This window comes from Osmerus mordax, chromosome 6 (assembly GCF_038355195.1).
Source record: "Osmerus mordax isolate fOsmMor3 chromosome 6, fOsmMor3.pri, whole genome shotgun sequence".
NCBI lineage: Eukaryota > Metazoa > Chordata > Actinopteri > Osmeriformes > Osmeridae > Osmerus > Osmerus mordax.
This window is the reverse complement of record NC_090055.1, coordinates 19,312,952-19,332,951: the sequence shown is the minus strand read 5'-3', so window position 1 is coordinate 19,332,951 and position 20,000 is coordinate 19,312,952. Positions and strand designations below refer to the sequence as shown.

The following is a 20,000-nucleotide window of genomic DNA, read 5'->3' as shown; positions in this document are numbered from 1 at the left end:
CACAGCACTCAGACAGGCTCTGCAGGGGGGTTTGGGAGGAGCTGGAGATGAGGAGCTGGAGATGAGGAGCTGGAGATGAGGAGCTGGAGATGAGCCCGTATCTTGGACAGACACACACACACAGACACACCACTGTTCCCTCCCCTCTGCAGACGTTTAGTAAGGGTTTTTGAAAGGCTTCATTGTCCTGTTTCCATGGTGACTCATACTTTCTTTGACACCTCCTCCCCCCCCCCCCCCCCCAGACCAGGGAGCACCTGCAGAAGGCCCAGCGGGGCTACGTGGGGGACGCGTCTCCGAGGTGATGACCAAGCTGAGGGTGACGTCCAGTGACGGGACGAGCTACAGCGGGGACCTGCTGGCCACCGTGGACGTGCTGAGGAACATGACGGAGATCTTCAGGAGGGTCTACAACAGTCCCAGCAGCGCTGACATGAAGGTGGGCTGGGATTACATTGATTTGAATTTGATTTCATTTACTGTATTAAGTAAATGATTTCTGCACATGGAGGTAAGTTTTGGAGTGGGGTCCAGATTAAAATTAATAAGTTAGTAGTTGTTTTTTTACTGTAAATAGGCGCTTTTTTATCATACCAGTTTGGAATTTGGTTTAGTTTACTTGGATTTTATTTTGGTTTATTATGAATAAGTGAAAGCTTGTATTCCAGAGGAAAATTGAGAAAATATATAAGACTAAAGACCATGTTTGTATCTCTCTCTATCTGTCTCCCTCTCAATCTCTCTCTCCTTCTCTCTCTCTTTCCCTCTTTCTCTCTCTGTACATCTGGTTGGTTTTCTGTCTCTTTGTCAATTAATTCTCTCTTCTCTCTGTCTGTGTCTCCATCTGTCTGTCTTTCTGTCTCTCTCTTCTCTCTGTGTGTCTGTCTGTGTCTCTCTCTGTCTGTGTCTCTTTCTTCTCTCTGTGTCTCTCCTCTCTCTGTCTGTCTCTCTGTCTGTCTGTCTCTCTCTCTGTCTGTCTTTCAGAACTTTGTCCAGTCTGTCAGCAACCTGCTGATGGATGAGAACAGGGAGAGATGGGAGGAGGCCCAGCTGGTGAGTGTTTGTGTGGGAAAGACAAGCAGACAGGCAGACAGGCAGACAGACAGACAGGCAGACAGGCAGACAGGCAGACAGACAGGCAGACAGACAGACAGACAGACAGACAGACAGGCAGACAGGCAGACAGGCAGACAGGCAGGCAGGCAGGCAGACAGACAGACAGACAGACAGACAGGCAGACAGACAGACAGACAGGCAGACAGGCAGGCAGGCAGGCAGGCAGGCAGGCAGGCAGGCAGGCAGACAGGCAGAGCTACCATCCAGAGACTCCATCAGTGATTGGCAGCCAGAGACCATGAGAAGATGAGGGAGGTGTTAGATAGCAGCATGTGTTGGATCTGATGGGTGATGGAGAACACACATACACTGCCCCCCCCCTCCTCCTCCTTCTCTTCCTCCTCGTTCTCCTTGTCCCTCTCCTCCTCCTCTTCATCCTCCTCCTCACTCTCCCTGCTCCTCCTCTTCCTCATCCTCCTCTTCCTTCTCTCCCTCTCCTCCTCCTCTCCCTCTCCCTCTCGTCCTCCTCTTACTCTCCTCCTCCTCTACCTCATCCTCCTCTACCTTCTCTTCCTCCTCCTCCTCCTCTCCCTCTCCCTCTCCTCCTCTTCCTCCTCCTTCTCCCTCTCCTCCTCTTCTTCCTCTCCTCCTCCTCCTTCTCCCTCTACTCCTCCTCTCCCTCTCCTCCTCTTCCTTCTCTTCCTTCTCTTCCTTCTCTCCCTCTCCTCCTCCTCTCCCTCTCCTCCTCCTCCTTCTCCCTCTCCCTCTCCTCCTCCTCTCCCTCTCCTCCTCTTCCTTCTCTTCCTCCTCCTCCTCCTCCTCCTCCTCCTCCTCCTCCTCCTTCTCCCTCTCCCTCTCCCTCTCCCTCTCCTTCTCCTTCTCCTCCTCATCTCCCTCTCCTCCTCCTCTTCCTCTTCCGCCTCCTCCTCCTCCTCCTCCTCCTCCTCTTCCTTCTCCAGTTCTGTTCATTTGCTTCTCTCCACATCCATCTTGTTGCTAAATACTTCAGCACTTGAGATGTTATTGATACACTGTAGTTGCATTAAAGTATTTTTGTAGTATTGCAATACACTGTAGTATTAATGTAGTATTGTAGTACACTGCACTAGAGTCTTACTTTACTGTGTGACCTCTTGGTACGTCACTTTGGATAACAGCGTCTGCTAAATTAATAGAACGTAAAATGTAAATCTCCTAGGAACACGCTTCACACAAACACTGTTAGCAGAACAGACCGTCTCTCTCTCTCTCTCTCTCTCTCTCTCTCTCTCTCTCTCTCACACACACACATACACACACACACACACACGCACACACATACACAAACACACAAACACTCACACACAGACTTCAGGGCACCAAGTCAAGAATGAGCACATGGAGAGAAGCCCAGCTCCGGGCAGAGTGAGCAGAATGTGAAAGTACACAATGTAAATGAGAACAGGGACGTCTAATGGCTCTCAGGAATGTAATCTAGACAGAAGTCAATGGGATATGGATACTGATGAATACTGATGGTTACAAAAACTGTCTTTAACTCTCTGGCTCCTTTACATCTTTGTTTTGTCCGTCTTTTTTTCTGTCTCTCTCTGTCGCTCTCTCTCTCTCGCTCTCATCTTGTCTCTCTCTCTCTTCTTTTTGTCTCTATCTCTCTATTTCTTTTTTTGTCTCTCTCTCTCTCCGTCTCTCCAGTTGGGTCCTAACATAAAGGAACTATTTTGTCTGGTGGAAGACTTTGTGGATGTCATCGGTCAAAGGATGAAGGATTTCCAGGACATGTATGAGGTCACCGATAACCTAGGTGAGTCTTCACCTCCAGACTTTAACTTTGGCCAACATTGACCCCTAAACTCGCTGGAAAAACCCTACTTCCTGTCCCAGGGCTGTGTACTGTTGTAACTCTACTTCCTTGAGTAACCTTACTTCCTGTAGTCACTCTGCTCCCAGTGGCAGGCTGGGTACTGTAGTCACCCTGCTCCCAGTGGCAGGCTGGGTACTGTAGTCACCATGCTCCCAGTGGCAGGCTGGGTACTGTAGTCACCCTGCTCCCAGTGGCAGGCTGGGTACTGTATTTTTCACAACACAATGCGTAAATTGACAACCGAAATCGTAAAAGGAAATTGTAGCCTTGTGTCCACGATTACCCCCTAATCCTTCCAAACAGCAGATTTAGCTGCAGATTACTCACTAACGTTGTATCTGATAGGATATTAACTTCTTGAGTATCATGCAAATTAGAACATTAAACACAGATTGAAATAACTTTTCCGACCCGCAATACATTTACATTTACATTTAGTCATTTAGCAGACGCTCTTATCCAGAGCGACTTACAGTAAGTACAGGGACATTCCCCTGAGGCAAGTAGGGTGAAGTGCCTTGCCCAAGGACACAACATCAGTTGGCATGACCGGGAATCGAACTGGCAACCTTTGGATTACTAGCCTGATTCCCTCACCGCTCAGCCACCTGACTCCCTATATTGACGCAATATATTAGTTTTGAACCGCAAACCGTCTCATGGGTTGACATCTTTTTTTCCCTTAACCAGAACTTTTTAAATTTTAGCCTGGTACCCGCGGGGATCCTCGGGTACCCGACCCGGTGCAGGACTCTAGTACACAGCGCAGGAGAAGAGGAGATCATGTCTCCTGAATGATTTATTTGGGCAGGCAAAGTTGGCAATATGGAAGACACGGAAGAGTAGGCTCCTGGGAGTAGGGTCACAGTGTTGCTGGGCTGGTCAGGGCAAGGTTACGTATTGAGCTTTCATATTGGGAGCTGGTGGGAGAGATGGAAGAGTTTGTTCCTGTGTGGGAGAGTGCCTTGTGCGGTTATATTGCAGTTTTTTGTCTGTAAAAAATGTATTTGACTTGATTTATTTTTCAATATCAGTAAGTTGGATCCAAAATGGTTGTTGTCATGTGACTAGTGGTTAGCTGGCAGTTCTTCCTGCCCAATAAAGATAAAATGAAAGTCAAAGTGTCCCCACCCCCCCCTCCCCTGCAGTGCTGAGCATCCACAAGCGTCCAGTGGTGGGCAATGCAGACATCACGTTCCCCATGAAGGGCTGGCGGGGCATGGTGGAGTGGGCCCGCAGCTCTGACGACAGGGTCACCGTCTCCAAGAACGTCCTCTCCACAGGACAGCAGCCTGGTGAGCACACACATCTACAAACACACGCACGCACGCCGCACACACACACACACAGACAATACACTCACACACACATGCCATATACACACCCACTCACACATCCACACACAGAATACACAGACACACATTCAAAATATAGACACACAGACACAAAAAAAAAACACACATGCGCAGACACATGGACACACAATCATAGCAGATATTGAGACATACAAATACACACCCACCGAAAACACACACATACACACACTCTGTCTGTGTGTGTGTGTGTGTCTGTCCATCAGCCTGTCTGTCTGAGTGGCAGTCTGTCTGTCCGTCAGTCTGTGTGTCTGTCTGTCTGTCTCTCTGTGTGTGTATTCAGAAGAGCAGCATGTCTCTCTGTGTGTGTGTGTGTGTGTGTGTGTATTCAGAAGAGCAACCTGTCTCTCTCTGTGTGTGTGTGTGTGTATTCAGAAGAGCAGCCTGTCTCTGTGTGTGTGTGTGTGTGTGTGTGTGTGTGTGTGTATTCAGAAGAGCAGTGAGACTCTCTCTCTGTCATGCTGATAAAGCCGTCACTCCTAATCAGTCATCACCAGGAGCCAATCAGGAGCAATTACAGCAAATTTACCCCCCACCGGGAGGTGTGTCTCCATGGTGTCTCCATGGCACTGAAAGCCTGTCCACAGTCCTCCCTGCCAATCACCTGATGAGCTGACTGTGATCCCGCCCACGGGGGGTCATCGCTACGCGCTATTGGTTGATTGAAGTGGCATCCTTCAGTAGCTTTTCTAATGCTTTGAAACAGCGGGGCAAAGACAAAAACACACACACACACTCAGGTGCCTACACTCTCTCTCTCTTTCACACACACACACACACACACACCCAACACAACACAACACACCTCCATTTTCTGTGGCTGTCAATATGACTAAATTCCAGAAGTCTTTTGGAAACATGACATGTCAACTTTCATCACATCACATCAAACACACACACACACCTACACACTGACTAAATATGCACACTCACACACACGCTACACTCCCAAAAACATGCACACATGCACACACATCTGATGCCCATGGGAGTCCTGCAGACTGAGTGTGTGAGTGTGTATGTGAGTGTGTGTATGTGTATGTATGTGTGTGTGACATTCCATCATGTCCATCCTCAGGTCTTGTCCTCTGTCCTCCTCCTGTAGTACTAAAGCTTTCACAGAGAGCCGTCTCTGAGGGTGAAAGAGACAAAAACATCCATTTAATGTAGTCTCCACATACTCACACTCACACACACACGCTCACACACACACTCACTCACACACACACACACGCTCACAAACATACACACACTCACATTCACACACACACTCACACACACACACACACACACACGCTCACACACACTCACTCTCACACACACACACACACACTCACACACACACTCACGCTCACAAACACTCACTTTCACACACACACACACACACTTACACACACACTCACACTCACTCACATAAACACACACACACACACACGCTCACAAACATACACACACTCACACGGTCACGCTCACACTCACGCTCACACTCACTCACTCACTCACACTTACACACACTCGGCAACAGACAGCACGCTATGGTATTCCTGGCCATGCTTCCATGGCAACCAATTTTGGAATTAAAGTCGGTGTGTCAGGATTTTTTTTCATCCCACTATCCTTCAGGGTCTTTGTGTAAAGTGTGTGATTCTGTCTGTGTGTGTGTGTGTGTGCACACGCATGTATCATTGTGTGTTTGAACTGTTTCTGTGTAATGAGAGTGTGTGTGTGTGTGTGTGTGTGTGTGTGTGTGTGTGAGGTGGTGTGTATGAGCTGTCTTTATAGATGGCTAGTCATGTAGGCCAGCCCACTGTAAAGAGCTCAAGGGGGCTGCAGAGAGACTGAGGGACCTGGATTCTTTATCTTGCTCTCTTCAAAGCAAGCCATTACTAACTAGGACTGTAGGTCAACACCCTCTCTCTCTCTCTCTCTCTCTCTCTCTCTCTCTCTCTCTCTCTCTCTCTCTCTCTCTCTCTCTCTCTCTCTCTCTCTCTCTCTCTCTCTCTCTCTCTCTACCTCTCTACCTCTCACTCTCTCTCTCTCGCTCTCTCTCCTCCTTCTCTTTCTCTTTGTGTGGTCCTTTCTCTCCTTCCTCCCATGCCTTTGGTCCTCTCTCTTTCTCTCTGGTCTTCGGGAATCCCATCCTCTCTGACTTGGGGTGCATTTGTTTTGTATCTCAGACGCAGACGACTCCACGGCGTTCGTGACGGGGATAGTGCTGTACAAGAACCTGGGCAGCATCCTGTCCCTGGAGAGGTACGTAACAAACGCTTCTCTTCTCCCTCTCCTTCTTTCTCTTCTTTTCCATCTCCCTCCTCCTCTCCTTCTCCCTCTGTCTCCCTCTCTTTCTGTCTCCCTCCCTCTCTCTCTCTCTCTCCCTCTTTCTGCCTCCCTCCCTCTCTCTCTCTCCCTCTCTTTCTGCCTCCCTCCCTCCCACTCTCTCTCTCTCCCTCTCTGTCACCTACCTCCTCTGATGGATGACCGTGTTTGATGGCACATTTTCACGCCATCTCTTCATCTCCCTGAATCTGGAGGGTCTGAACGAGCCTGGTGGGTGGTTCAGTGTCATTACCAAACACTGCTCTGCCTGTGCCGTGTCCTGGCACGCTGTGTGCATGTGTGTGTGTGTGCGTGTGTGTGTGTGTGTGTGGTGATCTATAGCTGGCTCTCCTACTGAGAAGAAATCTTCATTATGTTGATGTACCCGTGCAGCATGATAAGGTGGTTAGGTATGGCGAGAGGCAGAATCGCTCTCTCTAACACGCACACGCGCACATACACGCGCGAGTGCGTGCACACACACACACACACACAGACACACACCTTCTCCCGAGCTGATGGAGTCCAGGATGATGTTCTCTTGTTCTATCATTCTTTCTTTCTTTCGCTCCGCCTGCTCCTCTGTTCACCTTATCCTTCTTTTCATTATATTTCTTTTCAGGTCTTTTTCCCCTCATTATTACTTTTTTTTTTCACGTAAGGAAACAGCCTGACTTTTAGACAGGGTCTCGTGACACATACATTTAAGGTGACTGATTGTGTTTGGAGAGGAGAGAGGGAGATGTCGTTTTTATAAGGAGAGCGAGAGATGTCTTTTTTATAATGAGAGCGAGAGATGTCTTTTTTATAAGGAGAGCGGGAGATGTTTTTACAGGAGAGAGACATATGGAGTTTTGTAGAGGAGGGTAGAGGGCATTTTTACAGGAGAGAGAGATGCCATTTTTGTAGGAGAGAGATATATGTATTTTTTATAGCAGTGAGAGAGAGAGGCAGAGAGAGAGGCAGAGAGAGGGAGGCAAAGAGAAGTTGAGAGAGAAAGAGAGAGGCAGAGAGAAGTTGAAAGAGAGAAAGAAGCTGAGTGTGTGTGAGAGAGAGAGAGAGAGAGAGAGAGAGATAGAGAGAGAGAGAGAGAGAGAGAGAGAGAGAGAGAGAGAGAGAGAGAGAGAGAGAGAGAGAGAGAGAGAGAGAGAAAGAAAGAGAGAGAGAGAGAGAGAGAGAGAGAGAGAGAGAGAGAGAGAGAGAGTGGCTCAGCAGCGTCTGAACAAGACAAGGCAGCATCAGGACAAGGCGTGTTTTGTCTGCGACCAAAGCTATCATTTGTATAACTGATGTTGTACAGCATGCAATTACTGAACATAATTACAATCTGAAAGCTGCAGCCCCCGAACTACAGATAAGAAGAACTTATGGATCAGGCTGCATTTGCCATAAGAACCAGTCAGAACACAGCGAGGCTGGGCTTTGGGGAAGAGGGGTGGCATGGGCTGGATCTTGTAAAGTATTTACTGTAATGTCACAGAGGGCAAACAAGGCCTTGCAGCCTGGGGCACTGGGGCAGGAGGGTATGAACACAGCCTTGACTCCATCCATCCATCTAATGCTATTAACACAGCCTTGACTCCATCCATCCATCTAATGCTATTAACACAGCCTTGACTCCATCCATCCATCTAATGCTATTAGCACAGCCTTGACTCCATCCATCCATCTAATGCTATTAACACAGCCTTGACTCCATCCATCCATCTAATGCTATTAGCACAGCCTTGACTCCATCCATCCATCTAATGCTATTAACACAGCCTTGACTCCATCCATCCATCTAATGCTATTAGCACAGCCTTGACTCCATCCATCCATCTAATGCTATTAACACAGCCTTGACTCCATCCATCCATCTAATGCTATTAACACAGCCTTGACTCCATCCATCCATCTAATGCTATTAACACAGCCTTGACTCCATCCATCCATCTAATGCTATTAACACAGCCTTGACTGTTTATTACAAATATTTTTTACTAAAGTAAATGTTTCTGTGTTTCCTGGGTAGAAACAACACAGTGCTCAACTCCAGGGTGATCTCAGTGACCATAAAGCCGACCCCAGAGTCCCTCTCCACACCTGTTGAGGTCCAGTTTTCCCATCTCCACAACGTGAGTGACCTCTGACCTCCGTGTCCTCAATCGCAACCCACCTTTCAATGTGTCTTGAACTGTAAAATACAAATACAAATGTAATATCCAACTAGAGAGGTTACAAATTCTGGGGAAATTGTAGGGTGTGCTCGGTTGCAGGTGGGTCCATCCTCTTAAGTTTTTCCCTTCTAGTGATATTTTCAAGCATTAGCCTAACGTTACTCATATTGCATAATTCATTAAGAACCCCCTTTGAAACAAGCTACTGTAACAACGTTGTCACCGGCAGTATTTCAGATGGAATCGCGATTCAAACAGTACCGTCTGCTAACTGAAAATATGCCCCCAAAAACGTAAATAAGCTTGACATTTATTTAGGGGGAAATGGCTAATTCAAAAGAAGTTTGCTACGAGCAAGCTAGCTGCTGTGGCTAGCCAAAATTTCTTTTGACATAAAGTTTAGGCTGTGGCATTGAAGCCAGCGACGCACCACACAAGCTTGAGTTTAAATACATTCTTTAATGTGACATTACTTACTATACATGCAAGTCTTGATTTGCTTAAATGTATGATGCTGCTAGTACACCACGGCACGATACGATACTCGCTGTGCAACAGCACATCTATGCACGTTGTATCCATGCGTCGTTGCTAACGAGTGCTGACGTTGTGATGTTAATACCATTTGTTGGCACAAGGGACTTTTTGCCACAAAAACTTAATTTCAGCCTAAACCGTGCAACGGAACATAAATAAAAAAACAAGCAACTCAATCGCTACCAAGACCAAACGTTTGACACAGACGATGTCTATGTAGTCCAAATATTGACAGATCCTCAGGGTTGGGAAAATAAATAAAACATAATAATAAATATATATGTGAGAGAACAATGGTTGTGCTCGCCGAAGGCCTGAGCACACCCAATAAAAAACGGATCACAGGATACTTTACCAGTCTGACTTTCTCCCTTTGTCTCTCTCTCTCTCTCTGACCAGCACACCACCAATCAGACGTGCATCTCCTGGGACGAGAGTGACAGGTAAGTCACTCCGATTGGCTGAGGCAACCCCGTCATCGTCACCCACCTCTCACCCCCTCACCCCTCCCTCTCTCTTCATCTCCTACTCATGAGTCTGACCACTTGGACTAGAGACGAGCTTTGGGGGGTTAGCGTGAAGGCTCGTCACCCTGTGATGGGATGTAAGTGTGTGTGTGTGTGTGTGTGAGTGTGTGTGTGGAGGCGCACCAGACAGTGATGAGGCGTATGGAAAATTAAAAGTGTCGCTCATAGCTTTTCTCCGTGCCCACACACACATATACACCAACACATGGAGAGAGACTCTGAACTCTTTCACTGAAAGAGAGAGGGAGGGAGGAAGGGAGGGAGGGGGGGATGGATGGATGGAGAGAAATAGAGAGAGGGAGAGAGAGAGAGAGAAAGAGAGAGAGAGAGAGAGAGAGAGAGAGAGAGAGAGAGAGAGAGAGAGAGAGAGAGAGAGAGAGAGAGAGAGATGGAGAAGGCGGCAAGTGGAGCCGAGGAGAATAAAATAAAATAAGAACTTGGTGAGAGAGGGACACATTTTCCAGTTTGATTTCACAGTTAAAGTGGGTCCATTTCCAGCACTGCTCATTTACTCCTTGTACATTTAAAAGTGCCCTTTCTGTTTTAAAAATGAAAAGAGGGCGACAGAGAGAAGAGAGAGAGAGAGAAAGAGAGAGAGCATGTGGATGTGAGAGAGCGAGCAAGCGAGAAGAGAGAAACATCTTGCGCCCACAGCCCTACTGGAATGCCAGTTGTACATTTGCATTTAGATAGGTACGTACACTTGTGTTACACAGAGAGCCATGGAACATTCCTCGCCTCAGTCCACGAATTAAAAAAAAGTGTGGCCTGGTAAATATAGATCTACAGAGGGAGAGACAGACAGAGAGAGAGAGACACACAGAGAGAGACAGAGACAGAGAGAGACACAGACAGATAAAGAGACAGACAGATAAAGAGACAGAGAGACAGACAGACACAGAGAGAGAGAGAGAGAGAGAGAGAGAGAGAGAGAGAGAGACATTATTGAGACTGCTAAAGAGGTTGAGAAAGGGAGACAGGGAGAGAAGGAAAGAGAGAAAGCGAGAGAAAGGGAGAGATGGACAGAAAAAAGAGAGTTAGAGGAAGGGAAGTTGAGAAGGAGAGAGTTAGAGGAAGGGACGACACGAACAAGCCTAAGATCGAAAGAATAGAATGGAAGACAGCCAGAAAGAGGGAAAGAAAATATGAAGGGAACAGACGATGTACAGTCAGGAAGAGAAAGAAAAACGTCTTCTAAAAGAAAGAGAACTCAAGAGAGGGACAGACAGAGACAGAGATGGACAGAGGACAAACAGTCTGATCAAACGACACAGCCTGTGACTCCGTGAGTCTGTGTGTGTGCGTGTGTGTGTGTCTGTTGATCGGCCCGTGTGTGTCTGTCAGGTTCTGTGTGTGTGGGTGTGTGTATGTGTGTGATGGATAGTGTGAGTGTGTGTGTGTGTGTGTGTGGTGAGGAGATGCAGAGATGAAACAGGAGGGAGGTACATGTAAGCAAAACTAAACTACTTCTAGGGCAGCAGCGATGATTAATGAGCTCATATTTGGGGGAGAAATTGGAGTCTGTTGCTGCATCCTTGTCAGCTGGTGTGGGCTTGACGGAGAGAGAGAGAAAGAGAGAGAGAGAGAAGTCTCTGTCTCTTCCTCTCTCTCTCTCTCTGTTGAGATCAATAACTACAGCTCCATCATCTTTTTCCTCCTCCTCCTCCTCCCCTCTTCCTCTCCTCCTCCCCTCCTCCTCCCCTCCTCCTATCCTCCTCCCGTCCACTCCTCCTCTCCTCCTCCTCTCCCCCTCCTCCTCTCCTCATCCCCTCCTCCTCTCCTCCTCCACCTCTCCTCCTCCTCTCCTCCTCCTCTTCTTCTTCTTCTTCACACCCTCATCTGTTCATCTGGTTGTCACCTCTGACTCCTGTACTTCCTGTCCTGACTGTCTGACTGTCTGACTCGCTTTCTGGATGGCTGGATGGCTGGCTGGCTGGCTGGATGGCTGGCTGGATGGCTGGCTGGATGGCTGGATGGCTGGCTGGCTGGCTGGCTGGCTGGATGGCTGGATGGATGGCTGACTGGATGGCTGGCTGGCCGGCAGGTTGTCTGGTTGGCAGGAAGAGTGGTCTAATCATTCCCTCCACAGAGACTGTGTGGATTTATAATATATTGGATTTCTATTAGAGTTATGTGCTAATGTTAGCACTCTTCTCCTACGGGCAACAGTCTGCAACTCCACTCTGCATCTCTCTCTCCTCCATGGCTCTCAGTCTCTCTCTCTCCCTCTCTCTGTCTCAATCTCTTTCTCTCAGTCTCTTTCTTTCCTGCTCTCTTTCTGTCAGTCTCAGTTTTCTTCTCTCTTAGTCTCCCTCTCTCTCTATTTCTTAGTCTCTCTCCCTCCTTAATCCTGTCTCTCCTATCTGTAGCTCTCTCTCTCTTTCTTTGTCTCCATCTCTCTCTCCAACTCTCTCTCTTTCTTTGTGTCACTCTCTGTTATCCCTCAGTCTCTTGTTCTCCTCTTTCATTTCATTCTCACCCGACGGGCGCTCAGTGCTCTAGGCCCCGTTGCCCTCTGGGTAACCCTGTGGAGGGTTGTTGAGTGGGGCCTGTTGCCCTCTGGGTAACCCTGTGGAGGGTTGTTGAGTGGGGCCTGTTGCCCTCTGGGTAACCCTGTGGAGGGTTGTTGAGTGGGGCCTGTTGCCCTCTGGGTAACCCTGTGGAGGGTTGTTGAGTGGGGCCTGTTGCCCTCTGGGTAACCCTGTGGAGGGTTGTTGAGTGGGGCCTGTTGCCCTCTGGGTAACTCTGATGTTGGAGGCTGAGGTTTGTGTATAAGTGCTTGTATGTGTGTGCGCGTGTGTAGGTGTGTGTGTTTGGGGGCATGTGTGTGTGCGTGCATGTGTATATGTGCTTGTGTGTGCGTTGGGGCTTGTGTGCGTGTGTATGTGTGTGCATGTTCTTGTGTGCATGGCTTGTGTGTGTATGCATGTGTATGCCTGTGTGTGTGTGTGTGCTGTATCTATGTAAGATCTAGATAACACATTCAGACAGAGTCCTGGGTAACACAGTCAGAGAGAGGACTTGGTAACACAGTCAGAGAGAGTCCTGGGTAACACAGTCAGAGAGAGTCCTGGGTAACACAGTCAGAGAGAGGACTTGGTAACACAATCAGAGAGAGTCCTGGGTAACACAGTCAGAGAGAGGCCTTGGTAAACACAGTTAGAGAGAGTCCTGGGTAACACAGTCAGAGAGAGGCCTTGGTAAACACAGTCAGAGAGAGTCCTGGGTAACACAGTCAGAGAGAGTCCTGGGTAACACAGTCAGAGAGAGGACTTGGTAACACAGTCAGAGAGAGTCCTGGGTAACACAGTCAGAGAGAGTCCTGGGTAACACAATCAGAGAGAGTCCTGGGTAACACAGTCAGAAAGAGGCCTTGGTAAACACAGTTAGAGAGAGGCCTGGGTAACACAGTCAGAGAGAGGCCTTGGTAAACACAGTCAGAGAGAGTCCTGGGTAACACAGTCAGAGAGAGGCCTTGGTAAACACAGTCATAGAGAGGCCTGGGTAACACAGTCAGAGAGAGGCCTGGGTAACACAGTCATAGAGAGAGGCCTTGGTAAACACAATCAGAGAGAGTCCTGGGTAACACAGTCAGAGAGAGGTCTTAGTAAACACAGTCAGAGATAGGCCTTGGTAAGACAGTCAGAGAGAGGTCTTGGTAAACACATTCAGAGAGAGTCCTGAGTAACACAGTCAGAGAGAGTCCTGGGTAACACAGTCAGAGAGAGGCCTTGGTAAACACAATCAGAGAGAGTCCTGGGTAACACAGTCAGAGAGAGGCCTTGGTAAACACAATCAGAGAGAGTCCTGGGTAACACAGTCAGAGAGAGGCCTTGATAACACAGTCAGAATCCACCAGAACCCCGTGTAGATATGATGGTACTGAATGTAGATATGATGGTACTGTATGTAGACATGATGGTACTGAATGTAGATATGATGGTACTGAATGTAGATATGATGGTACTGTATGTAGATACGATGGTACTGAATGTAGATATGATGGTACTGTATGTAGACATGATGGTACTGAATGTAGATATGATGGTACTGAATGTAGATATGATGGTACTGTATGTAGACATGATGGTACTGAATGTAGATATGATGGTACTGTATGTAGATATGATGGTACTGTATGTAGACATGATGGTACTGAATGTAGATATGATGGTACTGTATGTAGATATGATGGTACTGTATGTAGACATGATGGTACTGAATGTAGATATGATGGTACTGTATGTAGACATGATGGTACTGAATGTAGATATGATGGTACTGTATGTAGATATGATGGTACTGTATGTAGATATGATGGTACTATATGTAGACATGATGGTACTGAATGTAGATATGATGGTACTGTATGTAGATATGATGGTACTGAATGTAGATATGATGGTACTGTATGTAGACATGATGGTACTGTATGTAGACATGATGGTACTGTATGTAGATATGATGGTACTGTATGTAGATATGATGGTACTGAATGTAGATATGATGGTACTGAATGTAGATATGATGGTACTGTATGTAGACATGATGGTACTGTATGTAGACATGATGGTACTGTATGTAGATATGATGGTACTGAATGGGCATATAGAAGAACGTAGTTGTTAGGAATGTGCTTGAGCGTGCTCACTACAGACACAGCCAAATATAACCAAACAAGAGCAATCAGAGCCAAATATAACCAAACAAGAGCAATCACAGCCAAATATAACCAAACAAGAGCAATCACAGCCAAATATAACCAAACAAGAGCAATCACAACCAAACATAACCAAACAAGAGCAATCACAACCAAACATAACCAAACAAGAGCAATTACAGCATTACATAAATTACATTTAAAATAAAATGCATACAAAATATAAAATGTTGTCACATCTACAAACACGGAATCTAGATATGATTCTGTATGTATATACTGCCTGTTTGTCCTTTCCATCACTGTCTCTGTCTCTCTCTCTTATTTTCTCTCTCCTATTCCCTCTCTCTCTCTTTTAATGATTGAATTAGATCATTAGTTCATACTGTTGTCAGTGCTGACATGCAGCCGTGCTCAGGGCTATGAGGAGGGCATGGTCCTGTCACATGGAGCGTGTCTGTGAGACTGGAATGAGCTGTACTCTGATCCTTGTCCTGATTTTCACGTTTCCATCCATCCACTGCTCCGCACGAGCTTCCCTCCACACAGAACGCATGGCTGTTGGGATTATTTTTTTGAAACAGACATTAACAATAAAAGCATTGTGCATACTTTTTACATGTTTTTTTTGGGTTCTACATGTTTTTATGTGGGTGTTTTTATAGACTAAGCCCGTTCCTTATACGGAGATTTGTTTTTCATTGTGCGTGCGATCAAGCGTCCGCGCTGACTGGTCTAGCTTTAAGGATGCCCCACAGCCATGTGGTGTTGTACAGTCACGTGGCATGGCAAAGGCAATACTTTTAGATGCCAACTGAATAATTGATTACCAAACTGAAGTTCTACATCAAGTACATTTCTGAGTAATTCGACAAATGAGAAAATAAATTATTAAATACATAGCATGCACTACATAAATATTGTATTTATAACAATGTAGGCTACACATGAAGACTTAATGCATTGTTTAAAATAATAATATCCTTGTTTTTGACGGCATTAATATTAATAGTATCAGTATTTATACTATTTATACGTTTAAACATAATATAACATTTTTCTTTTCGAATTTAGTGGATGATGTTCGTATTCCCTCTATTGCAATTGTAATCTGGCCGAGCCGAAACCTGTGCCGCGCGCCGCCACAGAACGTTCATCATTTCCACCGCGTTCTTTGCGCTCTAGCTTGCAAACGACAGAGATGTAAAGTGGATTAGGGGATAAATAGCCGGTGTAACGTGGGTGATTTGACTCGCTTTTACCGGGGCTTTTATTCACCGCATCGCTCTCTCTCTTTTCCGCAGCTCCTCGCTGCTCGGATCCTGGTCAGCCAGAGGCTGCAGAGCCGTGCCGCTCGACTCATTCAGAACCAAATGCGTGTGTGACAGACTATCTACCTTCGCCATTTTAGCACGGCTAAATCCTGACATGGTAAGTCGGACACCTCCCTTGATTCTCTGATGTATCAAAAAAGACATGTTTATGGGTTATGTGAATGTATCTGCCGGTTTAGTAAAAAAAAAGAAAGAAAAAGGGCGTCATTGTCATTCCATATCAACAGATCCCTTGCGCGCTCCCTCCCTCTCCCTCCCTCTCTCTCGCTACATGCCAACGCCATAAAGCCCAGGCTGTGTTCTCAAATAAAGGATTTGGGCATCTTTCAAATTGAACCAAGGAGCAAAGGGAAAATATACGTTATGAATGGATCTTTGCTCCCGGTGCATTCTCTACATTTCAGAGCAGAGGAAGGCAGTTTACCATCACATTGCAGGCTATTGATTTGCATACATTACACGGTGAGCGTTATCATTTTGTAAGATAACCATTTGAAGATATAGGACTGGATCTATTATAAATGCAAATGTTGGGGCCTACGGATGTTCAAGAGAACGTTCACGTCTACCCTGATTCCTGCTTCCTCTCACATGTCTCCATGGCAACATCCATCACAGGGATGTTGCATGCTAATTAAAGAACCTGAAATGACGAATTTGCATAAAAATTGTGCTAGAATCGCCAAATTCACCGCCCCCTCCCTGTACCCTCCTAACACTAACATAGGCCTAGTCGAAAGGGCTGGATGCATTCAGGCCAAAGCTAGGGTGTGATCAGGAGGAAGTGTCTGCGAGACTGCATGATTCACGCTTACTCAAACATGTCCCAGTTTCCTAGGGGGGCAAGGGCAGTGTCTTTGTGCAGAATTTTCATTCAGTGCGATTCAGTTATTATTATACTGGGAAGTGCTTCTGAAGCAGTTTGTTCACTCGTTGCCCTGGTAACAGTCTGGGCATGGAGGGCTCTCACACCAGCAGAAGACAGTGGAGCACCAGGATTCTGCATGGCCCACATGGAGGGGTGGAGCAATGGAGAGGTGCAGGAGTGGAGATATGGAGGGATGAAGGGATAGAAGATATAGAGGAGATAGATGAGGGTGGAGATAGATGAGGGTGGAGATAGCGGAGGGAAGAGATAGAGGAGGGTGGAGATAGAGGAGGGTGGAGATCGAGGAGGGTGGAGATCGAGGAGGGGTGGGGATAGATGAGGGTGGAGATAGAGGAGGGTGGAGATAGAGGAGGGAGGAGATAGCGGAGGGAAGAGATAGAGGAGGGTGGAGATAGAGGAGGGTGGAGATCGAGGAGGGTGGAGATCGAGGAGGGTGGGGATAGATGAGGGTGGAGATAGAGGAGGGTGGAGATAGAGGAGGGAGGAGATAGAGGAGGGTGGAGATAGAGGAGGGAGGAGATAGCGGAGGGTGTAGATAGATGAGGGTGGAGATAGAGGGTGGAGGTATATAGGGATAGAGGAGGGTGGAGGTATATAGTGGTAGGGATGGAGGAGGGTGGAGGGATATAGTGGTAGGGATAGAGGAGGGTGGAGATATATAGTGGTAGGGATAGAGGAGGGTGGAGGTATATCGTGGTAGGGATGGAGGAGTCAGGACGGCAGGAGAGTGGAAGAGGTAGAAGCGGTGGATGAGTGGCAGCCGTTTGAGAGCTTGAGAAGAACATCAAGACTTCAGTTTGTCATTCACCCTGAAAATCTGCAGCTGTGCTTTTGCATCTCTCTTTTTCTTCTGTTTTCCTCTTTCCTCTCCCTCTCTCCACCTCTCTCTCTCTCCCCCTCTTTTTCCTGTTTCCGCTACCATCACAGAGCCAGACTGCCATAGCGTAGCTTAGCACTCAGTGGAGATACTAGACCATTTCCACTGGGGAGCCAGGCTGGGGCCAGTTGTACTGTTAGAGGGGCCAGTTACATTAAACATTATTGTTGTCATGTAGTTTTCTTCACTGCACTGCAGGCATTAACTGGCAAAAGGCCATGTTTATCATGATTCAGACTCAACATTTGGGGGGGCCACAACGGGGCCCAAGCTTTTTGTCACAGGGGCACTGCTCCCCCCTCTCCCAGAACTGCCCCTCTCAGTCTCACTATTCTAGCATCACAGAGCCAGACCACCATAGCGTAGGTTAGCGCTGTGCTAGCATCACAGAGCCAGACCACCATAGCGTAGGTTAGCGCTGTGCTAGCATCACAGAGCCAGACCACCATAGCGTAGGTTAGCGCTGTGCTAGCATCACAGAGCCAGACCACCATAGCGTAGCTTAGCGGTGTGCTAGCATCACAGAGCCAGACCACCATAATGGCGCTCTCCTGTAGGAGTCAGAGTACTACCGTGTCCTCTGTGCTAATGGTAGCCTCCTGCTCTCTCCTCATGATGCCTGCCCCTCCTAGGCCGGCTTGTCCCTGTGTACCTGGGCATATGGCCGTGGCTTGCTGCACACTGTTATGTCGCAATCTGGAAGCTTTGCACAGCCCCCCAGGGAAGCAAATGGTGGCAATTTGACTCTCCCTGAGTCCCTGCCAGTGAGGGTGTGGGGATTCAGTGAAAGAGACAAACAGGAGAGAGAGAGAGAGAGATGTAGAGAGACAGAAATTGAGGAAGAAAGAGAGGGGGAATTCAGTGAAAGAGACAGGCATGACCGGAGAGAGAGAGAGAGAGAGAGAGAGAGAGAGAGAGAGAGAGAGAGAGAGAGAGAGAGAGAGAGAGAGAGAGAGAGAGAAAGAGCTCTCTCCCCCTCCAATCCAGAGTCTCTGTGAGACTCCCATGGTTACGATGCTAATTATTCCTGCTGCAACACATAGCACCTTCTAAAGCACCATGCCGTTCTGTCTGCTACTAGCCTCCTACTGCCCTGGAATGACAAATACCCAGCCTCTCTCTCTCTTCCTCTCTCTCTCCCTTTCTTTCATCGCTTTATCTCTCTCATTCTCTCTTCCTCTCTCCCTATCCCTCCCTCTCTCTTTCTCTCTCTCCCTCTCTCCTTTTCTTTCATCGCTTTATCGCTCTCTCTCTCGCCCTCGCTTTCCATCTATCTTTCTCTCCACTCACTTTCTCTCTCTCTCTCCCTCTCCCTCTCCCCCTCTCTCTCTCTCTCTCTCTATATATAAATATATATCTCCCTCCCGCTCTCTCTCTTTCAGTTTCTTAGTTTCTCTCTCTTTCTCCCTCCCCCGTCCTCACCCTTTCCACTTCATTTTTCCTGCTGGCTGATCTTTCCTCTACTCTCCTCCCTCCCTCCCTCCCTCCCCTCCCTCCCTCCCTCCCCTCCCCTCCCTCCCTCCCTCCCTCCCTCCCTCCCTCCCCTCCCTCCCTCCCTCCCTCTGGTCCTCCAGTCCCTCTCAGCTGCAGACTTCCAGAGGAACCACAGAAGAAGACAGTGAAACCTAACCCTCAGCCCACTGTCATGTCGTTTCCCACCCACACATATCTGTGTGTCAGTCTGTGGTGTGTGTGTGTATTTGTGTGTCAGTCTGTGTTGTGTGTGTGTGTGTGTGTGTGTGTGTGTGTATCTGTGTGTCAGTCTGTGGTGTGTGTGTGTGTGTGTGTATCTGTGTGTCAGTCTGTGGTGTGTGTGTGTGTGTGTATCTGTGTGTCAGTCTGTGTGGTGTGTGTGTGTGTGTGTATCTGTGTGTCAGTCTGTGGTGTGTGTGTGTGTGTGTGTGTATCTGTGTGTCAGTCTGTGGTGTGTGTGTGTGTATCTGTGTGTCAGTCTGTGGTGTGTGTGTGTATCTGTGTGTCAGTCTGTGGTGTGTGTGTGTGTGTGTGTGTGTGTGTGTCAGTCTGTGGTGTGTGTGTGTGTGTATCTGTGTGTCAGTCTGTGGTGTGTGTGTGTGTGTGTGTGTGTGTATCTGTGTGTCAGTCTGTGGTGTGTGTGTGTATCTGTGTGTCAGTCTGTGGTGTGTGTGTGTGTGTATCTTTGTGTCAGTCTGTGAGTGCATTGTTGCGTGGTGTGGGTTTGCTTTTTTTATCTGTGTGCTCGAGTGCATGTTTGTGTGTATATGCGTGCTTGCCTGTGTGTGTGTGTACTTGCGTGTGTCTGCGTGTGTGTTTGACTGTGTTTCTGCGCCCCCAGACCCCACGATGTGTTGAAGACGTTGCTTTGACCTTTGACCTCTTATTCCATGTTCTCAGCATGTCGAGGAATACTACATCCTCCCGTGTTCTAAGCA

At 47.6% G+C, this 20,000-nt stretch overlaps 1 protein-coding gene across 1 annotated transcript in view; it reads left to right on the top strand.

The window, feature by feature from the left end:
* Positions 1-20,000, top strand: part of LOC136944385 (adhesion G protein-coupled receptor B1-like) — a 56,979-nt gene that overhangs the window by 35,241 nt on the left and 1,738 nt on the right. Inside the window, 10 exon segments of the mRNA XM_067238133.1 lie at positions 246-288; positions 291-439; positions 985-1,053; positions 2,749-2,857; positions 4,066-4,212; positions 6,468-6,543; positions 8,621-8,723; positions 9,702-9,745; positions 15,794-15,926; positions 16,702-16,764. Of these exon segments, the coding sequence (XP_067094234.1) occupies positions 246-288; positions 291-439; positions 985-1,053; positions 2,749-2,857; positions 4,066-4,212; positions 6,468-6,543; positions 8,621-8,723; positions 9,702-9,745; positions 15,794-15,926; positions 16,702-16,764 (936 nt within the window).